Source organism: Sphaeramia orbicularis, chromosome 15, assembly GCF_902148855.1.
Source record: "Sphaeramia orbicularis chromosome 15, fSphaOr1.1, whole genome shotgun sequence".
Lineage (NCBI taxonomy): Eukaryota > Metazoa > Chordata > Actinopteri > Kurtiformes > Apogonidae > Sphaeramia > Sphaeramia orbicularis.
Genome location: NC_043971.1, coordinates 1,557,831 through 1,580,026, shown reverse-complemented (window position 1 = coordinate 1,580,026; position 22,196 = coordinate 1,557,831). Strand labels below are relative to the sequence as shown.

At 39.8% G+C, this 22,196-nt stretch overlaps 1 protein-coding gene across 7 annotated transcripts in view; it reads right to left on the bottom strand.

The window, feature by feature from the left end:
* birc6 (baculoviral IAP repeat containing 6) overlaps positions 1-22,196 on the bottom strand; it is a 221,699-nt gene that overhangs the window by 123,659 nt on the left and 75,844 nt on the right. For all 7 annotated transcript variants that reach the window (XM_030156692.1, XM_030156697.1, XM_030156695.1 and 4 more), the window contains exons 43-55: positions 21,340-21,466; positions 20,337-20,447; positions 18,835-19,093; positions 15,198-15,769; positions 12,283-12,458; positions 12,115-12,211; positions 10,148-10,342; positions 9,276-9,476; positions 7,471-7,750; positions 5,142-5,398; positions 3,453-3,561; positions 2,354-2,572; positions 517-1,399 (exon numbers count right to left, since the gene is read on the bottom strand). In XM_030156692.1, the coding sequence (XP_030012552.1) occupies positions 517-1,399; positions 2,354-2,572; positions 3,453-3,561; positions 5,142-5,398; positions 7,471-7,750; positions 9,276-9,476; positions 10,148-10,342; positions 12,115-12,211; positions 12,283-12,458; positions 15,198-15,769; positions 18,835-19,093; positions 20,337-20,447; positions 21,340-21,466 (3,486 nt within the window). The remainder of the gene's footprint in view (positions 1-516; positions 1,400-2,353; positions 2,573-3,452; positions 3,562-5,141; positions 5,399-7,470; positions 7,751-9,275; positions 9,477-10,147; positions 10,343-12,114; positions 12,212-12,282; positions 12,459-15,197; positions 15,770-18,834; positions 19,094-20,336; positions 20,448-21,339; positions 21,467-22,196) is intronic.

The window sequence follows — 22,196 nt, the reverse complement described above, 5'->3', positions numbered from 1 at the left end:
TGTGGTGCGTTACTTCTGTGTCGTCTGCTCAGAGTTGCTGATAAACTCGCTCGTTGCGTGTTGTCTCGTCAAACTCATGCTGAATTTTTATATCGGCCACCAAAGACTGAATCTCCTGACTGAATGGTGTAGTTTTACAGACTGTCATCATGTGGATTCACCTACCGACAGATTTACTGAAAACTTCCACATCTGTTTTTGTAAAAGGGCGGGGCACAGAGACAACTCCCTGACCAATCAGTGGTCTGCAGTGTTTACACATCACCTTTTAGTATCTGGTCCCCAGTTCTGGAACCTCAGCGGAGGTGATACCAAAAAACTAGTACCGGGTACCAGATTCCAGCTCCTTTTTCGTAATGGAAACGCAAGAAAGGCCGAGTCGAGTCGAGCTGAGCCGATACCACACAGTGGTAATGTGGCAATACATTGTAGGAAGGAAACCTTTGAATGTAATTTAAGCCCAAGCTTCAACTCAACCACAGGTGTTCATTAAAAACTACAGTGGAAACATCAGACCTGAGCCATGAGCCGCTGGTTGTTTGGGTGACAGGAGATACACTGGAGGAAGAAGGCCACCGTGGCGTTCTCCAGAGCCGTCCTCTGCTGGGTGGTCAGCCCGCCCGTCTGCCCAGAAGACGCCAATGAGAAGCGGGACTCGGAGGACTGAGGAGGGGCTGGAGGAGGAGGTCCAGCCGGAGAACCCGAGCCCAGAGACTGGCAGCTGGTGCTGGTGCTGGCAGAAGCGCTGGAGTGACAGAGGAGGAACAGCAGCGCCGTCCACAGCGGGTTGACCTCCGGCCCTCCTAACCAGTCCTTCATGGCGTGACTGTTGCCCACTTCAGTCAGGAAACGCAGCACCGGAGCCGCCAGCTCTGCAGCCAGCGGCGGACGACTATGCACTGATGATGACGACGACGATGAGGAGGAGGAGGGGTGGTAGTGATGATGGTGGTGTCGTCTGTCGGCCTGAGCGGCAGGAAGAGGCAGGTCGGCGCTGGCCAGGAGGCCGACGCAGAACTGGGCCAGGCTGCGGACCAGCAGCGAAGGCAAACCCGAGTCTAAAAGCTGCTCGATGGCTCCTGGAGACTGGGAGGCCGCCGCCAGAGTGGTCAGCTGCGACTCGGACAGATTCACTGGAGGTCTGGCGTGTTTGGAGTCGTCCGTGAGTCCCGCGGTGTTGGTGTTGGCATCATGCTGCTTTTTGCCATCGTCGGTCATTGCGAGGCGGCGGTGCTGGGCCTGAGAGTGGCTGGCGCTGGGCACCGACACGATACCCATCCAAGACATGAGCAGGGAGAAGTAACTGGGGTGGATATGACACATGGAACACAGCAGGCTGTCCACGGCTTTCTTCAGCACGATGTTACACGGCAACGACATGGACCAGTTATACAGCAGTCTGCGTGAAACCACAACCAAACAACAAAGATAATGTCAGGACACACTGGTGTTTGAGTCGACTATAAATGACCATATACAGCAGGGCTGTCAAACACATTTTAGTTCAGTTCACATTCACCCCAGTATGATCTGAAATGGGCCGAACCAGTAAAATAATACCAGTGAAATAAGTAAAATTACATTATAATGTTTATATCTACAACATTTCCTTAAAAATCTGAATAATGTGAACAACTTGAATTGTCTTAAGAAAAACAAGTGCAGTTTAACAATATTCTGCCTCAGTTTGTCAGTTTATCATTTACACATTTGCATTAAAACTAACATTACAATTACAAATACACAAAACATTTAGTAACAGGTGTAATATTGATAAAACGGCATTTACTTTTCTCAAGATATTTCACATTGTTCATATTTGTTCAAGTTATTCACATTTTTTGTAAAAAAAAAAAATAGTTTGTTAATATAAACATTTTCATGTACTTTCACTTTTTTACACTAAAAACAAGATAAAATCTGCAGTTGTCATCATTTATAGGTTATTATGATAGTGTTCTCTGGTCAGACCCAATTGAGATCTAATTGGTTTCTATGTGTCCGTATGGAACCTGAAATAAAATGATTTTGACACCATTGATTGTTAATATCTTCAGTGTAATTTTTGCATTTAATATACTCATCCTACGGGCCAGATTGGACCCTTTGGTGGGCCAGATTTGGCCCCTGGGCCGCATATTTGACACCTGTGATATAGAGTTTTAATAAAAGCAACTACTTTTGAATCATGTTTTATTTTGGGTTCATGTAGACTACAAATATTGATTAAAATTGTGACCCCTTTATAAAACTGGAAAATATAAATTAATAACAAATACATAAAAAAACCTGCTGAGGGGTGAATCTAAATGTCAGTGTTTGTGATGGTGCTGATGTGGTTTTGTGGACTGACTCGAAGAGCTCTCTGTTGAGCAGCGCCGGCAGGTCGTAGTCCACTGGCAGCTCGTAGCTGTGCCACAGAATGGCCGCCACACAGTGGAGGTGAGAGGGCGAAGGCATCAGGAGGCCGTACTCCCTGGACGATGACGAACCCGCGTATCCCATGGGGCCGCACATCTTATGGGCCGCGACCCGCGAGGAGTCGTGGACCCACTGGAGGAGAGCCTGAATTCTGGATCAGGTTCAAATGTAGACAAGAGTCAGAATAAAGCCTGAAGCAGGAGCGTAAGAAAATATCGGTATCGCAATATATCACGATATTTCACTTCGTGATCAATATTAAAAAGTACTGTATCAATATTTTTAGGTATTTATTCAAATGCAGACATGGCGGAGGCTCATTTGTTTTTTGTTTTTCAAACTTTTATTTTTATATTCACATGGGTATTTTAGCCTGTTGTTTGTTTACTACAACAGTACTATTGTGATACTGCAGGTCATACATGTAGTGTTTTTTTAAATTGATAACGTTAATTATGGATAATTCAATCATCCTAAAAGCACTTTTTACTGTCTGAAAGAAGCAAATGTTAGGTTTTTTTTTTATTGGGAATGTACAAAAATAATGTTCTGATGTTGGATGATTCAGGGACTGAACACTATGTATTCTTTTCTCAATCGAATTCAAACATTTAAGCAGGATCTTAAACTATAATGTCTGTAAAACATTATTTATTTATTTATTTGTGTTTTTTTGTACTGGTAAAGCCGCATGTTAAAACTTTATTTATCCAAATGCTGCACTATAAGTATTTCCAGGAAATAATCTTTAAAAAAAGAAACAAAACAAAAAATATCGCCTTGTTAACAATATCATGATATATCGCGATATATCGTATTGTGATCCTGATATTGTGATTTGTATTGTATCGGCAGATTCTTGCCAATACACAGCCCTGGCCTGAAGGCTTGGGGAAACTCTGATTTTGTCCACCAGTACGTCATAGATGAATATGAAACAAGGAGACAGTAAGGACGCGTTTTATGAGTCTGTCTGGAGAATCACCTTGACTGGATTCATTTAAGGACACTTGGGTTTGTCATTGACGTACCGGTCTTTGGTTCCAGAGTCCTGCGTGGTGCCGAGCTGGTACAGGATGTCTATGGTGGAGTCTGAGGAGAGGCCGTTGAGTCGGCCGAACAGCAGAGGACTGTTCAGATCTGAGACCGAGCAAGACACAAACAAAGACAGCTGTTAAACAGAGCACAAAACAATCAGCGTTTTCCATCAGTCACTAGATTAGAAACAAGTTGAACAGTTTCTGTGACCCTTCTCTTGTCTTTATAAAACCACATTAAATAAAAGTCCTTGAATCAGTGATATTTTCAGTCTGATTCTGCTGAACTAACTTCAACAGTACATGAATATTCAAAGGTTCTGTCCGAGGTTTGACAGATTTGATGAAAAACAGGTCACAAAAGTCTCCTGCACCTTTAAACCTATACACTGCAGGAAGATATGTAATCTACCTGCATTACTGACTGTGGGAATAATATCCTCAGTGGGGGCTGACTGGTTTTTGACTTTTTGTTTTACTTTCACAATCAAGACGCTACCTCACGATTTAACACTTTCAGTGCCATGGGCCGATTAAATCGGCTTTACGAAAACAACCTGTAAAGTGCCACGGGCCGATCAGATCGGCTTTGGAGAACACGCCACATTTGTGTACAAACAAACCATCCACCCCCATTTCTTTCTCACATTTCGATGACGTTCTTTCTGTGTCCCCCTTTTGAGACCAAGCAGACGGGAATTTGAGGTCACGCGACCGAATAATATTTTTATATGTTTTTAATGTTTCTTATTCTCCGGTGTTTCATCAGAGGGAGCCCTCCATGCCGGGGGGCGGCTGTGGACTCCGGGGGCTGTGGCGCCTTCTCTCACTGGGGTCCGCTCCTTTCTGGTGGGTGGGGGTCCCAGTTGGCCCTCTCCCACTAGTTGGGATGCGGGGCTGTGTTGCTGGTGCCTGGTCGCCGGGGTCGGCGGCTGCCTCCTGGTGCGGATGGCTCCCTGAGACAGCGCCTCCTAAACTGATGTTTTACTTTTACTTGTACATTTTTGTTCTGGTCTACCCGTGCTCAGTCAGTCTTCTTAAGTATGTGTGAGCTTGTGGGTTTGCATGTATATGTGTGTGTGTGTGTGTGTGTGTGTGTGAGTGAGTGGGTGGGTGTGGGTGGGGGGCGGTACTGATTTTTAAACCCCAGGGCAGCTGTGGCTACAGATGTAGTTTACAACCACCAGAGGGAGAATGTGAGAGCGAATGAATAATGGGTCAATAATGTAAAGCGCTTTGGGTGTCTAGAAAGGCGCTATATAAATCCAATCCATTATTATTATTATTATTAAACTGATATGTAAAGCACTTTGTGCTACAGTTTTTAATGTATGAAAAGTGCTATATAAATAAGGATTATTATTATTATTATTATTATTATTATTATTATTATAAATTATGCAAATTACGATCAATAATGAATCGGCTGCGTCCGGTGCGTTTTGAATCTAATCAGCAATCGGTCGGATGTTACCGAGCGGTTTCCTGCAGGATTCTTCAAATAATATAATATTATATATAATATTATAAAAACGACGCGAAATACTGAAAAACGGCCAAATTCTGTGGCACTTTTAAGGCTTATTAGCCCCTTAACTGTCTGGCACTTAAAGAGTTAAGGAACGATGACCCCGTGTCTTTGACTAATGCTCATTATTTCCAGACAGAAGGGCTTCCACTCACTTGCAGGGTCCGTGCCAGAGGCGGCGCAATTCCTTAACAGAATGTCGATGAGTTTGAGGCCGATGCGAGTGGACTGCAGGCCGATCTTGACCAGCACAGCTTCGATGTTGGGGGAGTGCATGCCGCAGTACGGCGACATGAGCAGCGCCGCGCAGGTCTGCAGCAGGTTGGCCGTGGGAGCGGCGGCACTGGCCATCATGGCCTCCAGGTCACTGACATGAGTGAGGCAGTGGTGAAGGAGACGCAGCCATCCGATGCTGGGAAGACAAAAAAAAACAACTAAAGAACGATGCACGATTCCATTCTGTTGGAAGTCACTGTGACAGGGGTCAGCAACCCTGATCCTCCAGAGCCACTATCCCGCATGTTTTAGATGTTTCCCTCTTCCAGCACACCTGGTTCAAATGATAAGCCGATCATCAAACTCTGCAGAAGCCTGAGAACAACCATCAGGTGTGCTGGAAGAGGGAAACATCTAAAACATGCTGGATAGTGGCTCTGGAGGACCAGGGTTGCTGACCCCTGCACTATGAGCTGGTTTCAGACCTGATCATTCCAGAAAATAAATACATGTTCAACATTTCGTCACTAGCAGATAAGTATCTCCTTTCACCAAAGACTCGATTAACATGAGCTCTGATACCCTTATATTCTTATAATGGATAAACAGCATTATTTTTATAACTGGAACAAGGCTTTGAAAACTGTTGGGAAACTTTCTACTGAATGCAGGTCCTCATCCAGGAACTTCATACTTGCGCAGTTTCTTTTGTAGTCTTCCACATCCTGTTTTCATCTGAGATTATTACACTAAATCATTAGATATATTGTATTTTATCATTCATTTATTTTAATTTCGTTCAATACCATATAATCACCAAGGTTCTAATAGTTTTGGATGTTTCATTCTAGTTTAGTTTTTAGTTTTGACTTTTTTTTCTCTAATTCAGTTTGTTTTATTTTGTTTTTAGAGCAGGCTTGATAGTTTTTATTAGTTTTCGGGGGTTTTTTTTCTAAATGCTTAGTTTTAGTTTAGTTTTAATTTTAGTTCAGTGGTCTCTTTTCTCTTCTTCTCTGTCGTCGTATTCAAATCAATCCCAGACAGGACTCTGCTGCTTTAGTCTCCATGTTTCCAGGTAGAGTGGGGACCAGAGGACGACTGGAAACCACAAGCGAACACAAGTGATGGACCAAAAAGTGTTGTATGGTGACAGCACAGAAAATTGCTAGAGGGAAATAAATCGCTTTCGTATCAATCCAACACTGACAAAGACGAAAACAAAGGAAATTTTATCCATAATTTTTATCCATTTTAGTTAGTTTTGTAAACAAACAATACAGTTTCAGTTAGTTATCATTTTTTTCTTTTAATTATAGTTTTTATTTATTTCAGTTAACAAAAAGGTTTTTTTCCAATTCTAGTTTTCGTCATTTTGTTAGTTTTCACTAGCAATAATAACCTTGATAATCACTCAACGGTTAGCGTTACTTGCTAATTACTATTATCGTCATCATCAATGTACTTTTCCGGGCTCTTCAGTGATTTATTTGTTTCTACCCTCTTGCTTGGTTTCACCAACACAATGGCATAACACGGTTAAAAGAAAAATTAACAGACACAAAATTAAAATTAAAGACATTAATGCAATCACTTACTACTGCATGATTAAAACAACATGAATAAACACGATCTACGATTATGAAATGACAGAGGAGGTCATATGAGGTTTTTTTACCCCCGATATTTAATGTTTATTCCTTTGTGTTCACTGTGGTACTGTATGCATATGTATATGATATTAAACCATCTCTACCTATGCTGACTCACGATTAGGGATGTAACGATTACTGGTATAACGATAAACTGTGGTAAAATTCCCGATGGTTAGTATTACCGTTTAAATTCTAATTATTATGATAACCGTGTTTGATTACAGCACTTTCAACTCAAACTTGATCTGGAAAATGGTCAAACAATGGCCATAAGGTGACGTCTTTAAAGCACATTTGTATGTTTGATGTTTGCATGTTAATATTTGAATGTTTCTGCAACAGAAACTACATTTTGCCTATTATTTTATTTATTTATTTATTTTTTAATCCAACTTGGTTAAATTATTTCAGTGTGGTTATTAGTACTTTTTGAACATTATGAGCACATTTCAACAATACCGCAATAATAATGATAACCGTGATAATTTTGGTCACAATAACCGTGATATGAAATTTTCACAACCTTACATCCCTACTCACGATCCAATTTTCTTTCTTCACCAGCTGTGAACATTGATCTCCAAACATGTGTGTCCACTCTACAGGATGTGTTTACCTGGTTTTAGAGACCTGGTCCTCAGAGGGTAGGAACGGGTTGTTAACGGTTGCAGAGGAGGTGTTGCCGAACGCCGTCAGGCCTAGGAGTTTAATCTGAGACAGACCCAGGGTGCTGGCGTCCCGAGGCCGGTGCAGCCTCAGGCAGACGGCCGACGCCACCTCGGCCTTCACCAACTGGATCTTTATGTAGGTCAGACCGCTGGTGATGACCGGCGTGGAAAGGGGCAACATGTTGATCCCATCGGCACTGATCTCCACCGACACGGAGGACGGGCAGGCTGTTTGGACGGAAACACAAATACAGCCCATGGATCGGACACATTCAACAGCAATAGAAAACAAAACGGATCTTACTTTTGGCTGATTAGACATTAATGAAACTTAATTATGAATATGATAATCCATGGCAACTACATTCTCCTCAATCTTACACAGTGAGCCTTTAACTTAGAAAAAGGGTCAATTTATTAGAAATGGATTATTTAATACCTGATCATTATTAGGGCTGTGTATTGGCAAGAATCTGGTGATAAGATATAAATCACAATACTAAGATCACGATACAATATATCATGATATATCATGATACTGTTAAAAAGGTAAATTTGTTTGCTTCTTTTTTTAAACGATTACTTCCTTGAAGAATTGAATTACACCAGAAATCTGTACAAATACTAAATACATTTTTATTTAATCACAAAAAGATGTGACGCTATATAACAAAATTTTCCTGTTAAAACTTGAATTCTGTTTTACAGACGTTACAGTTTAAGATCCTGTTCAAATGTTCATATTCTATTAGTTCAGAACTAACATCATAACATTATTTTTGTGCAATCCCAACAAAGGAACTAATATTATTTTATAAAAGAGTGTTAAATATTAACAAATAAAATATAAATTAAAAAAAAACTAAAATGAACCTCCACAATATCTGCATTTGAATAAATACCTAAAAATATCAATACGGTACTTTTTAATATTGATACAGTATTGTGAAATGAAATATCGTGATATATTGCAGAACTGATATTTTCTTACACCCCTAATCATTATATTAATTTATCACATTGAGCCTGTTTACATGATCATAAAAATCTGATAACTGTTAGTAATCAGATAATTTAACTGTAATAATCAGATCTGATACGTTTACATGCACTTCAGAAATGTAATAATCGTAAACTCTGGTTTAGACGCTCCAGTCCATTATTGGATTTCTTTTGAAGTTTCTACATATGTAGTGGTGGTAGAATCAAACTTCCTGTTATTGTCTTCCACTAATGTTTGACTACGTAACTTCCACATTCTATGATTTAATAGTTTTTCCACATGTTCAGATGGAACTGAACTAAATAAATCAGATGAACCTGTGCACACCAGGAAGACATGGGAGGACTAGGACAAATCCAGGTGCATTAATCTGATTAATTATAATCAGATTACTGCAGTTATCTGATCAAACAGATCAGATTAGACTGTTTAAATGATCGACTAGAAAAGCACTCGGAGAGCGAAGACCTTCGCCGAGGCAGATCAGCCCCCCCACCCCAATCACCACCAAAATTTTATAATTTGTTCCTTTTATATATATAATTTGTTCATTTCCTGAAAATTTAATGAAAATCCGTTTGTAACTTTTTGAGTTATCTTGCAAACAGACAGACAAACCCTGATGAAAACATAACCTCTGCCGTTCCACTTGGCGCAGGTAATAATAACCCGATAACTCCAGATCTCAGATGATCAGAGTTTGAGTGTGGATGTAAACGGGCTCATTGGGGTTACGCTGATGCTACTCACTGGCCAGTGACGCCAGGTGTGGCTGGATGTGGAGCTCCTTGAGCAGAACAGCTGCTGGGAGGTGGATGGTCAGATCACACCAGGCCTCCTCTGGCAGGAAGATATAGGACCACGCTGCTGACCGGGCTCTGCGGTGAGGGGGCGTGGCCTGGAGGAGCACCTCAGCCGGCTGTGCAGTGGGGCTGCTGGAAGTGATGGTGCCTGCAACGACAACAGGTAACACTTTAAAGCAGGGGTGTCAAACATGTGGCCCGGGGGCCAAACGCGTCCCACCAAACGTTCCAATCCGGCCTGTGGGAGGAATTTACAAAGTGCATAAATTCCACAGTCCAGGCTGTGGAACTCATGTTAGTGTGGGTTCCACATCCAGACCAATCTGATCTACAGTCAAATAATAACAGCAGAAGAACCCACAAAAAAGAATGACTGCAGATTTACTACTGGGTTTGATGGGAAAAAAATTTTACATTATGTCTGTAAATAATGACAACTTCAAATTTCTGTCTTTGTTTTAGTGCAAAAAATCATTAAATTATGAAAATACTTACATTTCCAAACTCTCCTGTAACAATAAAATGTGACTAACCTGAACAAATATGAACAACCTGAAATGTCTGTATTAAATTCAGTCCAGTTTGAACTCTTTTCTTCCTGTTCCTCAGTGTTTAGTGTCTTTGTAGATCTGATCCAGAATGCACATGGACTAATGAGAAGTGGAGGAAGAAGACTGAGAAAATTGCACTGATTTTTCAGAAGAAATTTCAGTTTTTTCAGGTTATTCACATCTTTTTTGTTTGAATAGTTTATAAAAGTAAGTATTTTCATCATCATCATCTAAATATAGACTAACGGTGTCAGAGAATGACCCCAACCTAAAGGAGCGAAGTTGTGGAGTCCTTCGGCGTTGTCTGGCTCTGAGGTCATCACTCTGGCTTTCAGGTTGCCGTCTGCTGCCTTTCCAGGACCCGAGTCCAAGAACTTCATGATGGTGGACACCATGCTGCGTGCGGTGTTGACGATGGCCCGTGTGCTGGTCACCATGTTGTTACAGATCAACTGTACACCACCTGATCAATGACAAAGAGCTTTAGATTCCATGATGTCATTACTGAACCTGACCATGTTTGTTTTTTTACTTATATTTTACTGTTTAGTGATGCGTGAGTCAGGTTTTTTTCAACCTGCGGGGTTTTTGTGGAATTATTTGACCCGCCCCGACCCACCCCGCAAATAAACTGACATTCTTTTGACCCGCCCCAACCCGACCTGTGAGTAACCCGCATCACTCATGTACGGTACAGAACACACCCCCATATAATACCTGGATGGACCTGTCCATAGACACACTTACAGCAGTGCCAAACATACGGCCCACCAAAGGTTGTAATTTGTCCCACTGTATGAATTTGGAAAGTACAAAAATTATACCAAAGTTATTAAGAGCCAAAAGTGTCATAGTTGTTTTAGTTCAGGTTCCACATTCAGCCCAACTGTGATCTACAGTAAAATAATAGTATAACCCACAGGTGTCAAACATGCGTCCCGGGGGCCAAAACCGGCCCACCAAAGGGTCCAGTCCGGCCCGCAGGATGAATTTGAAAAGTGCAAGTTAGGACATCAAACTCAAAAAAAGTATCATAATAACCTAGAAATAATGACAATACCATTGTTTCTCTTTGATTTAGTGCAAAAAAACATTAAATTATGAAAATATTTACATTTACAAACTATCCTTTAACAATAAAATGTGAATAACCTGAGCAAATACGAACAACCTGAAATGTCTAAAGAAAATTAAGTGGAATTTTAACAATATCCTGCTTGTTACTAAATGTTTTGTGCCTTTGTAGATCTGATCTGTAATGCATATGTATAAATGATAAGTCGAGGCATAATATTGACGAAATTGTACTTATATTTCTTAACAAATTCCATTTTTTTCAGGTTATTCACATCCTTTTTGTTTGGATAGTTTGTAAATGTCAATATTGGCATGATTGAATGTTATTTTTTTGCACTGAAACAATTTGGAGTTGTCATTATTTATTGGCTATCATGCTGTTTTTTACTGGTTCGGCCCACTTCAGATTAAATTGGGCTGAATGTGGCCCCCGAAAGAAAATGAGTTTGACATCCCTGGTATAACCTATAAATAATAACTCCAAATTCAAATAAAAATTTCTGTGTAAAAAATCTGTATCGGATCGGTATCAGATCGATATCGGCAAAAGTAATTGTAAAAAAAATCATATCGGAAGCAAAAAAAAATCCAGATCGGGACATTGTTAACGTCAAGTTCAAACAAAATCTTATATTTTAAAAGGGAAGTGAACTCTGTGTTTGTGTCTCGGGCATCACATAAAATCCCTAAAGAGCTGACTGCTGCAGTTTGTCATACTTATGTACCTTCGGTTAAGGAACAGACTAGTCAAAATGGCAACTTATAGGACCGATAATTTGGGAGATATTAGTAATTTTGGAATACAACAGCCTTACAATCACGTTGCTATGGCCAGAATCATGTTACCTACACTAGGATCTGAAACTGGAATGTCTGTAAAACAGAATTTCAGTTTGAACACAGGAACATTTTGTGATAGAACATTAGATCCTGTTGGGATCAAATAAAAATGTGTTTAGTATTTGTGCAGATTTCTGCTGGAATTCAATTCTTCAAGGAAATAATCATTTTAAAAAAAGAAACAAAAAACTGCCTTTTTTAACAGTATCGTGATCCTAGTATTGTGATTTGTATTGTATCTCCAGATTCTTGCCAACACACAGCCCTATTAATGAGTGAACATTGCTAAAAAAAAAAAAGTGTCATTTCTTCACTCACCCATATCATGGAAGGCCTTGAGCGCCTCACTGGTATCCAATACTCTGAGAATGAACCACAGAAGGGGCTCCGACAGCTGACAGGTGGACAGAGAACCCTTCAAATACAAAAACCCCATTAGATATTTTTGGATTACATGTCATTTGATCATCTGAGTCCGACGCTCACCTGTCTCCCCATATATCCACAGGCCATGTACGTGAGGATGGGCTGCAACATGACCTGCACTGAGGTGGCCCTCTTACTCAGAGTGGTGAGGATGGTGAACAGGCCGTCGCCCACCGAGATGGCATCCAAACCGCCGTGGAAGTTCTCGTGTTTGGTCAGATGGAGACCGCTGGCCCCTGTGGAGGAACATTCATCACATCAACACCGTTGGAATGACATTACACCTGGAGCTGGAGCCCCTCAAAGACTTTAATGCACAGGTGTCAAACATGCGGCCTGGGGGCCAAATCCAGCCCACCAAAGGGTCCAGTCCGGCCCCTGGGATGAATTTGTGAAATGCAAAAATTACACTGAAGATATCATTTTAGTTCAGGTTCCACAGACAGAACAATTGAATCTCCAGAGGGTCAGATCAGTCGAATACTATCATAACCTATAAATGATCAAAACTCCAAATTTTTGTCCTTGTAAATGTAAATATTTTCATGTCATTTTACCGTCTTTACACTAAAACTAGTATTTCACAAAAACAGGAATAACCTCAACAAATATGAACATTTTCAAATGTCTGAAGTGTAATTTTAACAATATTCTGCCTGTTATTAAATCTTTTTTGTATTTGTTAATCCACTGTGATCTGTAAGTTGTAATTTAAAAGTTTAAATGATTAACTGACACATAATATTGTTAAAATTGCACTTAGTTTTCTTAAGAAATTTCAGTTTGTGCGTGTTATTCACATTGTTTTAAAGGATAGTTGGTAGACGTAAACATTTTCATTGCATAATTCTACTTTTTTTCGCTCTAAAACATAGAGGAAAGTTTGGAGATGACATTATTTATCTATTATTCTGTGATTATTTTACTGGTTGGGCCCACTGCAGATCAAAGTTAGCTGAATGTGGAACTGAACTAAAATGAGTTTGACAGCCCTGCTTTAATGGATTGCTGAACACCTCCGTGACTGACAGATTCCAAGCTGCTCAAAAAGTGTTTGAAAAAACAAAGCCAGATTCTACTGAGGTATGAAGCACATTGAAACCTAAAATCCGGTTGAACCCTCCGGTATCCCCCCAGAGAGGCCCTTTATAAAACACCACAACTGTGTCATCTGCACAGCACCATAGCAATGTCAAAATGTTGGCTTTTTTAACTTCGTTTTTGGATTTCATCAACATGAGCCATAAACAAAAATACCAAATAGTTGATAACTGACATTTTTTAACCCTTTAAAACAGGGGTGTCAAACTCATTTTCTTTCAGGTTCCACATTCAGCCCAATTTGATCTCCAGTGGGCCGACATGATGTCAACTCCAAATTTTTAAGTGCAAAAAAATATTAAATGTTGAAACTATTTTCATTTTACACACTATCCAAAACAAAAAAGATGTGAATAACCTGAAAAAAAACTGCAATTTCTGAAGAAAAACAAGTACAATTTTATCAATATTCTGCCTCAACTTATGATTTCTACATGTGCATTACAGATAAGATCTACCAAGACACAAAACAGGCAGAATATTGGTAAAATTGCACTTGGTTTTTTTTTTTTAGACATTTCAGGTTGTCCATATTTGTTCAGGTCAGAATTTAATGTTCTTTGTAATAAATTGGTGTTGCCATTATTTATCGGCATAATGTCATATTATTTTTCTCACATTAAACCAAGAAGATAATTTGGAGTCATTATTTCTAGGTTATTATGCTGTTATTTTCGAGTTTGATGCCCTTGACTGTTAATATCTTCAGGGTAATTTTTGCATTTTGCACGTTGTAAATTCATCTCATGGTTCAGATTGGAACCTTTGGCGGGTCGGTTTTGGCCCCTGGGCCACATATTTGACACCTAAACGCTATGTTAGTAATGCAAAAAAAAAAAAACTAACATTTTTTTTATGCAAAAAACACACACACAAAAAGTTTTTTCCCCCAATATACTACAGACAAATTGGATGACTTATTTTGTAATTTTTCAGCCTGTCATATATTAATGATTAACAAAAACATTTGCTAATGTTCATTATTACCTCCGTCAGGAGGTATTGTGATCACTTTGCTTTGTATGTTTGCGTGCGTGTTTGTCTGTTAGCAAGATAACTCCAAAAGTTATGGACGGATTTTTTTTTTAATTTTCAGGAAATGTTGATACTGGCACATGGAAGAAATTATTAAATTTTGGTGCTGATCGGGGGTGGGGTGGGGGGGGGGTGTCTGTCTTGGTGGAGGTCTGTGCTCTCCGCGTGTTTTTCTTGTTATTTTTTGTGCTAGGTCAAATATTAAATGCTAAATTGTGTCAGTGTGCATTTTTTGCTCACTTAGGAGAAGGATGTTGGTGTAAGAATTGAACATGGATTACAATGTGCTGATTTTAGTGACTCAGTTAGAATCATGTAAACATAATGTGCTGTGCACTTTTAATCCCCCTTGGCCAAATATAGTGTAAGATTCTGTTAAAGTTACTGCCTTATAATTTAGATTAGATTGTCTGTGTGTAAAACTTACTACATACATATTTATATGTGAAAGTACTCAGATATTAGAACTGCACAAGGACACTGGACCTTGAAAAAGTAGGTCAAGGTGAACTGTTTTCAATATTCTAATCCACAGTATAAATTAAGTGCAGATATGTCAATGCATTCTTCAGAGAATGTGATTATGTTCTTAAATGGACAGACAGACGACAAAACAATTACAATACTTCTTCGGCCAGAAGTTGGCTGAGGGGTAAAAATGAACAACTTCTGAATTCTAACCTAAAACACATTGTGTAAAATAATGGCCTTTTATAACATGAAGTGCCCAGTGTGCGTCCTAAACCCACCTGGATCCTGGAGGGTTAACAGCCCATGTTACTGTTGTCACATTTACTGTCTAACAGTCACTGATACATCATCCTTCTCACGTGACTTACCGATGATCATGGCCATTGCACTGCTGTTGCACTGTCCCAGCGCTGACAGGATCTGGCTCATTATCTGCTGATTGGCCAGGACCAGGTCTGCCACACCTGTAAGAGGGCCCTGATTGGACGCTGAGCCACCCGCCACACTTTCTTTGCTGCCGCAGACCTTCTCTTCGTCCGACACGCTGCTGTCGGCCGCCCCGCTGCCCGCCGGCGGCAGGCGTCCGCTGAACTCTCGATCCCCTGACAGAGGAAGTTGCACCAGAACGTTGACCAGCTTCAGCAGATCGAACATCAGCTGATCTCGCGTCGTCTCGCCGCAGACGGCTTTAGCGTCTCCAGGCCTGATGATGTTGGCGAACAGACCTCCGAAACACGCCCGGGCACCCACGGAGCTGTCGGAACCGCTGCGCGACACCACTTTATCTGAACAGGTGATGTAGTGGTGAACCAGGAAGGTAATGGACTCAATGACAGAGGAGATGGTGGAGACGGACACCACCTCAAAGTTCTGCTCCAGGGTGAACTCCAGCAGCTTCACCTGAGCATCCAGTGGACCCTGACCCGACTGAAACGGACCCCTGGAGGGAAAGGATTGACCAGTGGTTTTAAAGATGACTCACTGTGAACAGGGTTTCCATTGTGTTGTTTCTAACGGAAAGATTTTTTCCCCAGACTAAGGTGCAATTAGGGATGTAACGATTACTGGTATAACCATAAACCGCGGTAAGACTGCAGACAGTTAGTATTACCGTTTAAATTCTAAGTATCATGATAACCGTGTTTGATTACCGCACTTTTAGAGGAAAAAACCCTATGGAAAGATCTGCTTTTATGTCAAATATTTGAGTATAGTTTTAATTTATTACAATTCTGTTACATTAATTAATGTATTAATATTACAATTTTAATTTTCTATACCAAATATTTGGAACCAATATTCACTTTTAAAGTATTTGAAAAGGTTTATCAAGCATCTGTGTGTTATTTATGCAATAAATTACATACATTTTTCAAGTTGGATTTTAATTTTTTTGTGTGTTTTCTGTCCTTTTATGTTTTTATAGTAGGTTAAAGTGGAAAAAAATAATAGACAGATGATATAGATGAAGTTGTGCTGAAAAAACAGATCCCAAACATGGGTATAGTAAACATTTGTTTATATAGTACAGGGGTCACCAATCCTGGTCCTCGAGGGCCGGTATCCTGCATGTTTTAGACGTTCCCCTCTTCCAGCACACCTGACGGTCATTATCAGGCTTCTGCACAGCTTGATGATAGGCTTATCATTTGAATCAGGTGTATTGGAAGAGGGATACATCTAAAACATGCAGGATTCCGGCCCTCGAGGACCAGGATTGGTGACCCCTGATATAGTATATAAAGGCAAAATCAAAAGGACTGAAAAACGGACAAAATAGGCTCAGACCACTAAGGGTTAATATTGGAATGTTTCTGACACAGAAGGGACATTGGGCCTACTTTTTTTTTTTTTTTTTAATACAACTTGGTTAAATTCTTTCAGTGTGTGTATTAGTACTTTTTGAACATTTTGAGCACAATTTCAACAATACCACGATAATAATGATAACCGTGATAATTTTGGTCACAATAGGCCCTTTCCCACCGCAGGAACTTTTGCAGGAACTTTTGCAGGAACTTTCTGTATTACCCTGAACTTTCAAAGTTCCTGGTGCGTTTCCACCGAAAATTACCCTGGTAACTGACCCTCCCCCGGCCCCGAATTTACCCCGAAGAAGTTCCTGGTAGGGAGGTTGTACTTTTCAGATTACCAGGAACTTTAAGGGGCGGAGCTGTGTGCTGCAGAAGGCTGAGTGGTGGACTAGACTAGCAGCATTTACACATTCTGTTCACCGCCAATATTTAACTCATTTAATTTCCACAAGCTTTGTATTTTGATAATTCGGAAAATGGACCAAAAGAGAAGCTACAGCAAGTGGACAGATGACGAGGAAATTCAGGCGGACTTTGAATCGCCGACACGAAATGAGCGAGTAAAAGCTGTCGGAGCCAAATATAAGACACACGCCTAAAGAAATACGAGAAAAGAAGAAGAAACTAATGCAGGATTAAAAGAAACTAAAGGAGCACAATGGTCGCAGTGGATCTGACTGTGGAACAAACCAATGGTCTGAATATGACACAAATATTCACTGTTTAGTTGGTTCCATGCTGTAACAGTATCAGTGGCACATCAGCTGGTTAGTCAGAAGTGAAGTCCAGTTAACCTAATGCTAATGCTAATGCTAATACTAACTGGTCAACAGTCTGACCCTAAACCTAAATCAGAACTGGATGTATTCGTGTTGTCGCCGTGAGCAGAACACTGATTTATTCTGTATGTTTGTGATTTCCACCTGAAATGGACCGGACGGACTCGCCTCTTTCTGAACCTGCAGCTCGTTTGTGTCCTGGTCCAACATCTACTGCTGTTTACAACGGCCCAGGTAAGAGACTGGACATGTCACATCACACTGGTAGGAATCTGTCATCATGTGTTCTGTTATTCATTTTAGCATTTTTATTACTTTTCCTGTAGGAAAGTGAAAAAGGGACCAGGACCATGGAGTTCCAGACCGGCTGTCCTGGACCAGCGGGACCAGACCCTGGTCCAAAAGCCTGAACCTTTCACACGTGTTTATTTCCCTTTTAATCTCAAGGCACCTTTGTTTTGTTTCAATTTTTAATAAAAAAAAAATCAAACCTAATACTGTCTGTTCATTTACAAGGCATCAAAATATGAGTATAAGTACTTTTACACGTTGGAGAGACTATGTCTCTCGGCTGGCCTGGGAACACCTCGGGGTCCCCCCAGAAGAGCTGGAGGAAGTGTCTGGGGAGAGGGAAGTCTGGGCATCCCTGCTTAGACTGTTACCCCCGCGACCCGGCCCCGGATAAGCGGAAGATAATGGATGGATGGAAGTACTTTTATCAGTCATTTGCAGTTGAATTAAATGCTGGCATTTGAGTAAATCTGTCTGACTTTAGGGTTGAACCTGAACTATATCTGTAAAACAATAGAAATGAAACAGAACCATCCATCACACATAAAGTTAGATGTGATTTAGTTTAAGGAATGAGAAGTTGAAAATACATGTTCTACCATTTTTAAATACAAATTAAGATTATGTAATGATGGTTAAGTTCATTTAAAATGTATTCCAGATGGATTAAGTGATTCAACAACCAGTAAAATGTTAAACCCAAACTGTCCACTTCAGTACTGTGTCATTTTATTGAACTAGAGGTCAGTTTGTGAATGTACATGAACTGGACTACAGTTTCTGTTACTGCTCCCTCATACATCATCAACCTGATTTGAATAAATTACCCTGAACTTTCGGGTGCGGTGGAAACAAAGTTACCAGGAACTTTTTTCACCCCAAAAAGTTCCTGGTAAATAAGTTCCTGGTAATAAAGTTCCTGGGCCTTTTGGTGGGAAAGGGCCAGTCAACCGTGATATGAAATTTTCATATCGTTACATCCCTAAGTGCAATACCTTTGACGATTCAATGAACAATATATAACTGTACTTGCCTTTTTAACACATTTCAATGTGACAAAAGCCAATAAAAATAACGCACTGTCCATCTACTGGAAACTCCTGTTTGAAGTTGTGGCGTACCTCTCGGTGGACAGGATGTGCATGAGCTTGAGCAGGAACTCGCTGAACATCTGTGGACAGGTGGAGGACAGGTGGACCTGCAGGCGGCTCAGAAACTCGTGCATGGCCTGAGTGGCGGTGGGGCCCACTTGAGAGCTGTGCTGACTGGTTCCGTTGGTGCTGGTGCCGGAGAGGAAGCGCACCAGGACGTGAACCAGAGTGGGGTCGGACACCATCTGCTGGGCTGTGCTGTCCTGAGCACTCATCCCACTGCTGGAGGCTGCGAAGGCAAACATATGTGAGGAGAAGCTTATGAGTAGGGGTGACAGAAAATATCGGTTCTGCAATATATCGCGATATTTCATTTCACAATACTGTATCGATATTAAAAAGTACTGTATCGATATTTTTAGGTGTTTATTCAAAGGTAGGTATGGCAGAGGTTCATTTTTGTTTTTTGTTTTGCTTTATTGTTTACATCTTGGTTATTTGAAGCATCATAAAAGCACTTTTTACTGTCTGAGAGGAAAATGTTAGTTCTTTTGTTGAGATCGCACAAAAATAAAGTGATGATGTTAGCTATGAACTAAGAGAATATGAACATTTGAGCAGGATTTTAAACTGTAATGCAGTGTTTTTCAACCTTGGGGTCGAGACCCCACGTGGGGTCGCCTGGAATTTCTTGTAATTGACTAAAAAAAACCAACTTACTACTAAGAAATATACGGTGAGTTGACAGAGCCAATCCCAATCCACCAAAGACATGACAAACTGTGAGTCTGAAACTGCAGCACGGTGGTTCTGTTTCTGTGTCAAATGTTCATTGTGGTCAGTTTCAGATGCTGCAGCTCTTTCATAATTCATAGTTTCAGTTCTTGTTTGTTCAGTATTAATTGTCCTCCTTGTAAATCACAGCTGGACTGACTGGACAGATCCTGAGCCTTTGTGCAATAATCTACACCTGGATTTACTGCCTCTGTCCATTATAATAGACATTATACAGACTAAATGTCCTCTGAAAGTAATATTTATTTGCAACATACCATAGCAAACTATTACATGATCAAAAAAAATGTAATTTTAGCAACAAAAAAAAAGTCTGTTTTGAATGTCTGGGGTCGCCAGAAATTTGTGATATTAAAATGGGATCACGAACCAAAAAGGGTTGGAAACCACGGCTGTAATGTCTGTGAAACAGAATTTAAGTTTTAGCAGAGGAAAATTTTGTGATATAGCGTTAGATCCTGTTGTGATCAAATAAAAATGTGTTTGGTATTTGTGCAGATTTCAGGTGTAATTCAATTCTTCCAGGAAATAATCATTTAAAAAAAATAAACAAACAAGAAATTGCCTTTTTAACAGTATCGTGATATATCGTATCGTAATCCAAGTATTGTGATTTGTATTGTATCGCTGGATTCTTGCCAATACACAGCCCTACTTACAAGTGAAGTGATATGGGCCATTGACTGTTATTGTGTAAGTATGACTGAGAATGAGAGCAGTGACAGTGGAGTGCTGACCGGTGGCTGGCATGTTGGTCATCAGGGTGAGAGAGTGCAGCACCAGACACCAGGTTCTCAGGGAGGTGTTGGGGTACCACGCCAAAACGGTCAGAAAACTGCTGATGGACGCTGAACACACACAGGGAAAGAAAAATATCATTTAAGTGTAGGAGTTTAGGTCGTATTCACGAGAAAACTGCTGCAGTTCTACATCTGTAGTGTTTGTAGTTTATTTATTATAGACAACTGTTGGCAGTGAAACATGATTACATTATCTGTGTAAAGTAAATCTGAAACTAAAGAAAACCCAGACACAGATAACGGTGATATAAGCTTCGTTATACATGATTAATAAACAGAGGTAAAGAACCAGAGCATTCTGTTGGTGTTTCTATGTAAAACAGTGTTTTAGCTATTTCTGTATTTGAACTATATAAACTGGAATATTAACCCACGCTTACAGGGAACTTCGCTGAATAAACATATCACATGACTGACTATTTGTTAACCTCCAAAACTTCAGACACTTAACTAATACCGTGCTCTTAACTGAATACAATAACCTGCTCTACATCCCCAGTACTTTGAATTCAAATGTGCAATAACTTTTTACCTCTCAGTACTCCTATTATTATTATTACTACTACTTTTTCCTGATCAGTACTCTGTTTTACAATTGTGTATTTGTGCTTGTCTGCGCAATAACTGTTTTTATATGTTTTAGCTGTGTTTATGTTTTGTTTCTGTTTTTTATTCATATCTTTTTCTAACTCTGACTCAGGGAAACGCACAAGAATTCCAATTTACCTATACTGCTACAGATCTGTGCAAATGGCAAATAAAGTCTATTCTATTCAATTCAATTTAAATTCAATTCAATTCTATTCAATTCTATTCTATTCAATTCTATTCTATTCTATTCTAGTTTTTATATTTGCTCTTGCTGCTTCCAGTCCTGGACACTCTCCAGATCTACATGTAGGTTTTAATTCAGTCAGTGGGGGCTTGGTGGAGTCCTGACCTTGGTTGAGGGGGATGGTGGGAACTCGACTGGCATTGAACAGGAAGATGTCGGAGCCACTCTCTTCGCTGCCACCAGAACACGTGTTGAGACTGAGAGTTAACCACAGCTGCAGCAGAGACTCCAACTGAAACAAGAGAAAGGCTTTCAATCAAACAGAACACAGCGGTATCGTATGTAGATCAAATACTGACTTCTGCCAAGTGTGTAAGAAAATATCAGTTCTGCAATATAACGTGATATTTCATTTCACAAAACTGTATCGATATTAAAAAGTACTCTATCGATATTTTTAGGTATTTATTCAAATAGAGGAGGTTCTTTTTTGTTTTTCTTTTTTATTTATATTTTATTTATTATTATTTAACAGTCTTTTATTAAATAATGTTAGTTCCTTTGTTGGGATTGAACAAATATAATGTTATGATGTTAGTTCTGAGCTAGGGATGTAATGATTACCAGTATAACAATAAACCACGGTAAAATTCCCAACAGTATTACCGTTTAAATTCTAATTATCATGATAACCGTGTTTGATTACCGCACTTTGAAAACTAATGGTACTGCACATTTCCTGGAAAAGCATCTATCTATCTATCTATGGTAAAGAAACTAAAACTCAAACTTGATCTGGAAAATGGTCAAACAATGGCTATAAGGTGCCATCTTTAATGCCCATTTGTATGTTTGATGCTTACATGTTAATATTTGAATGTTTCTGCCAGCAGAAAGTACATTGTACCTATTATTTTATTTATTTATTTATTTTTTCAAAATACAACTTGGTTACTTTATTTCAGTGGGTGTGTAAGTATAAATACTGTGATAATAATGATAACCGTGATAATTTTGGTCAC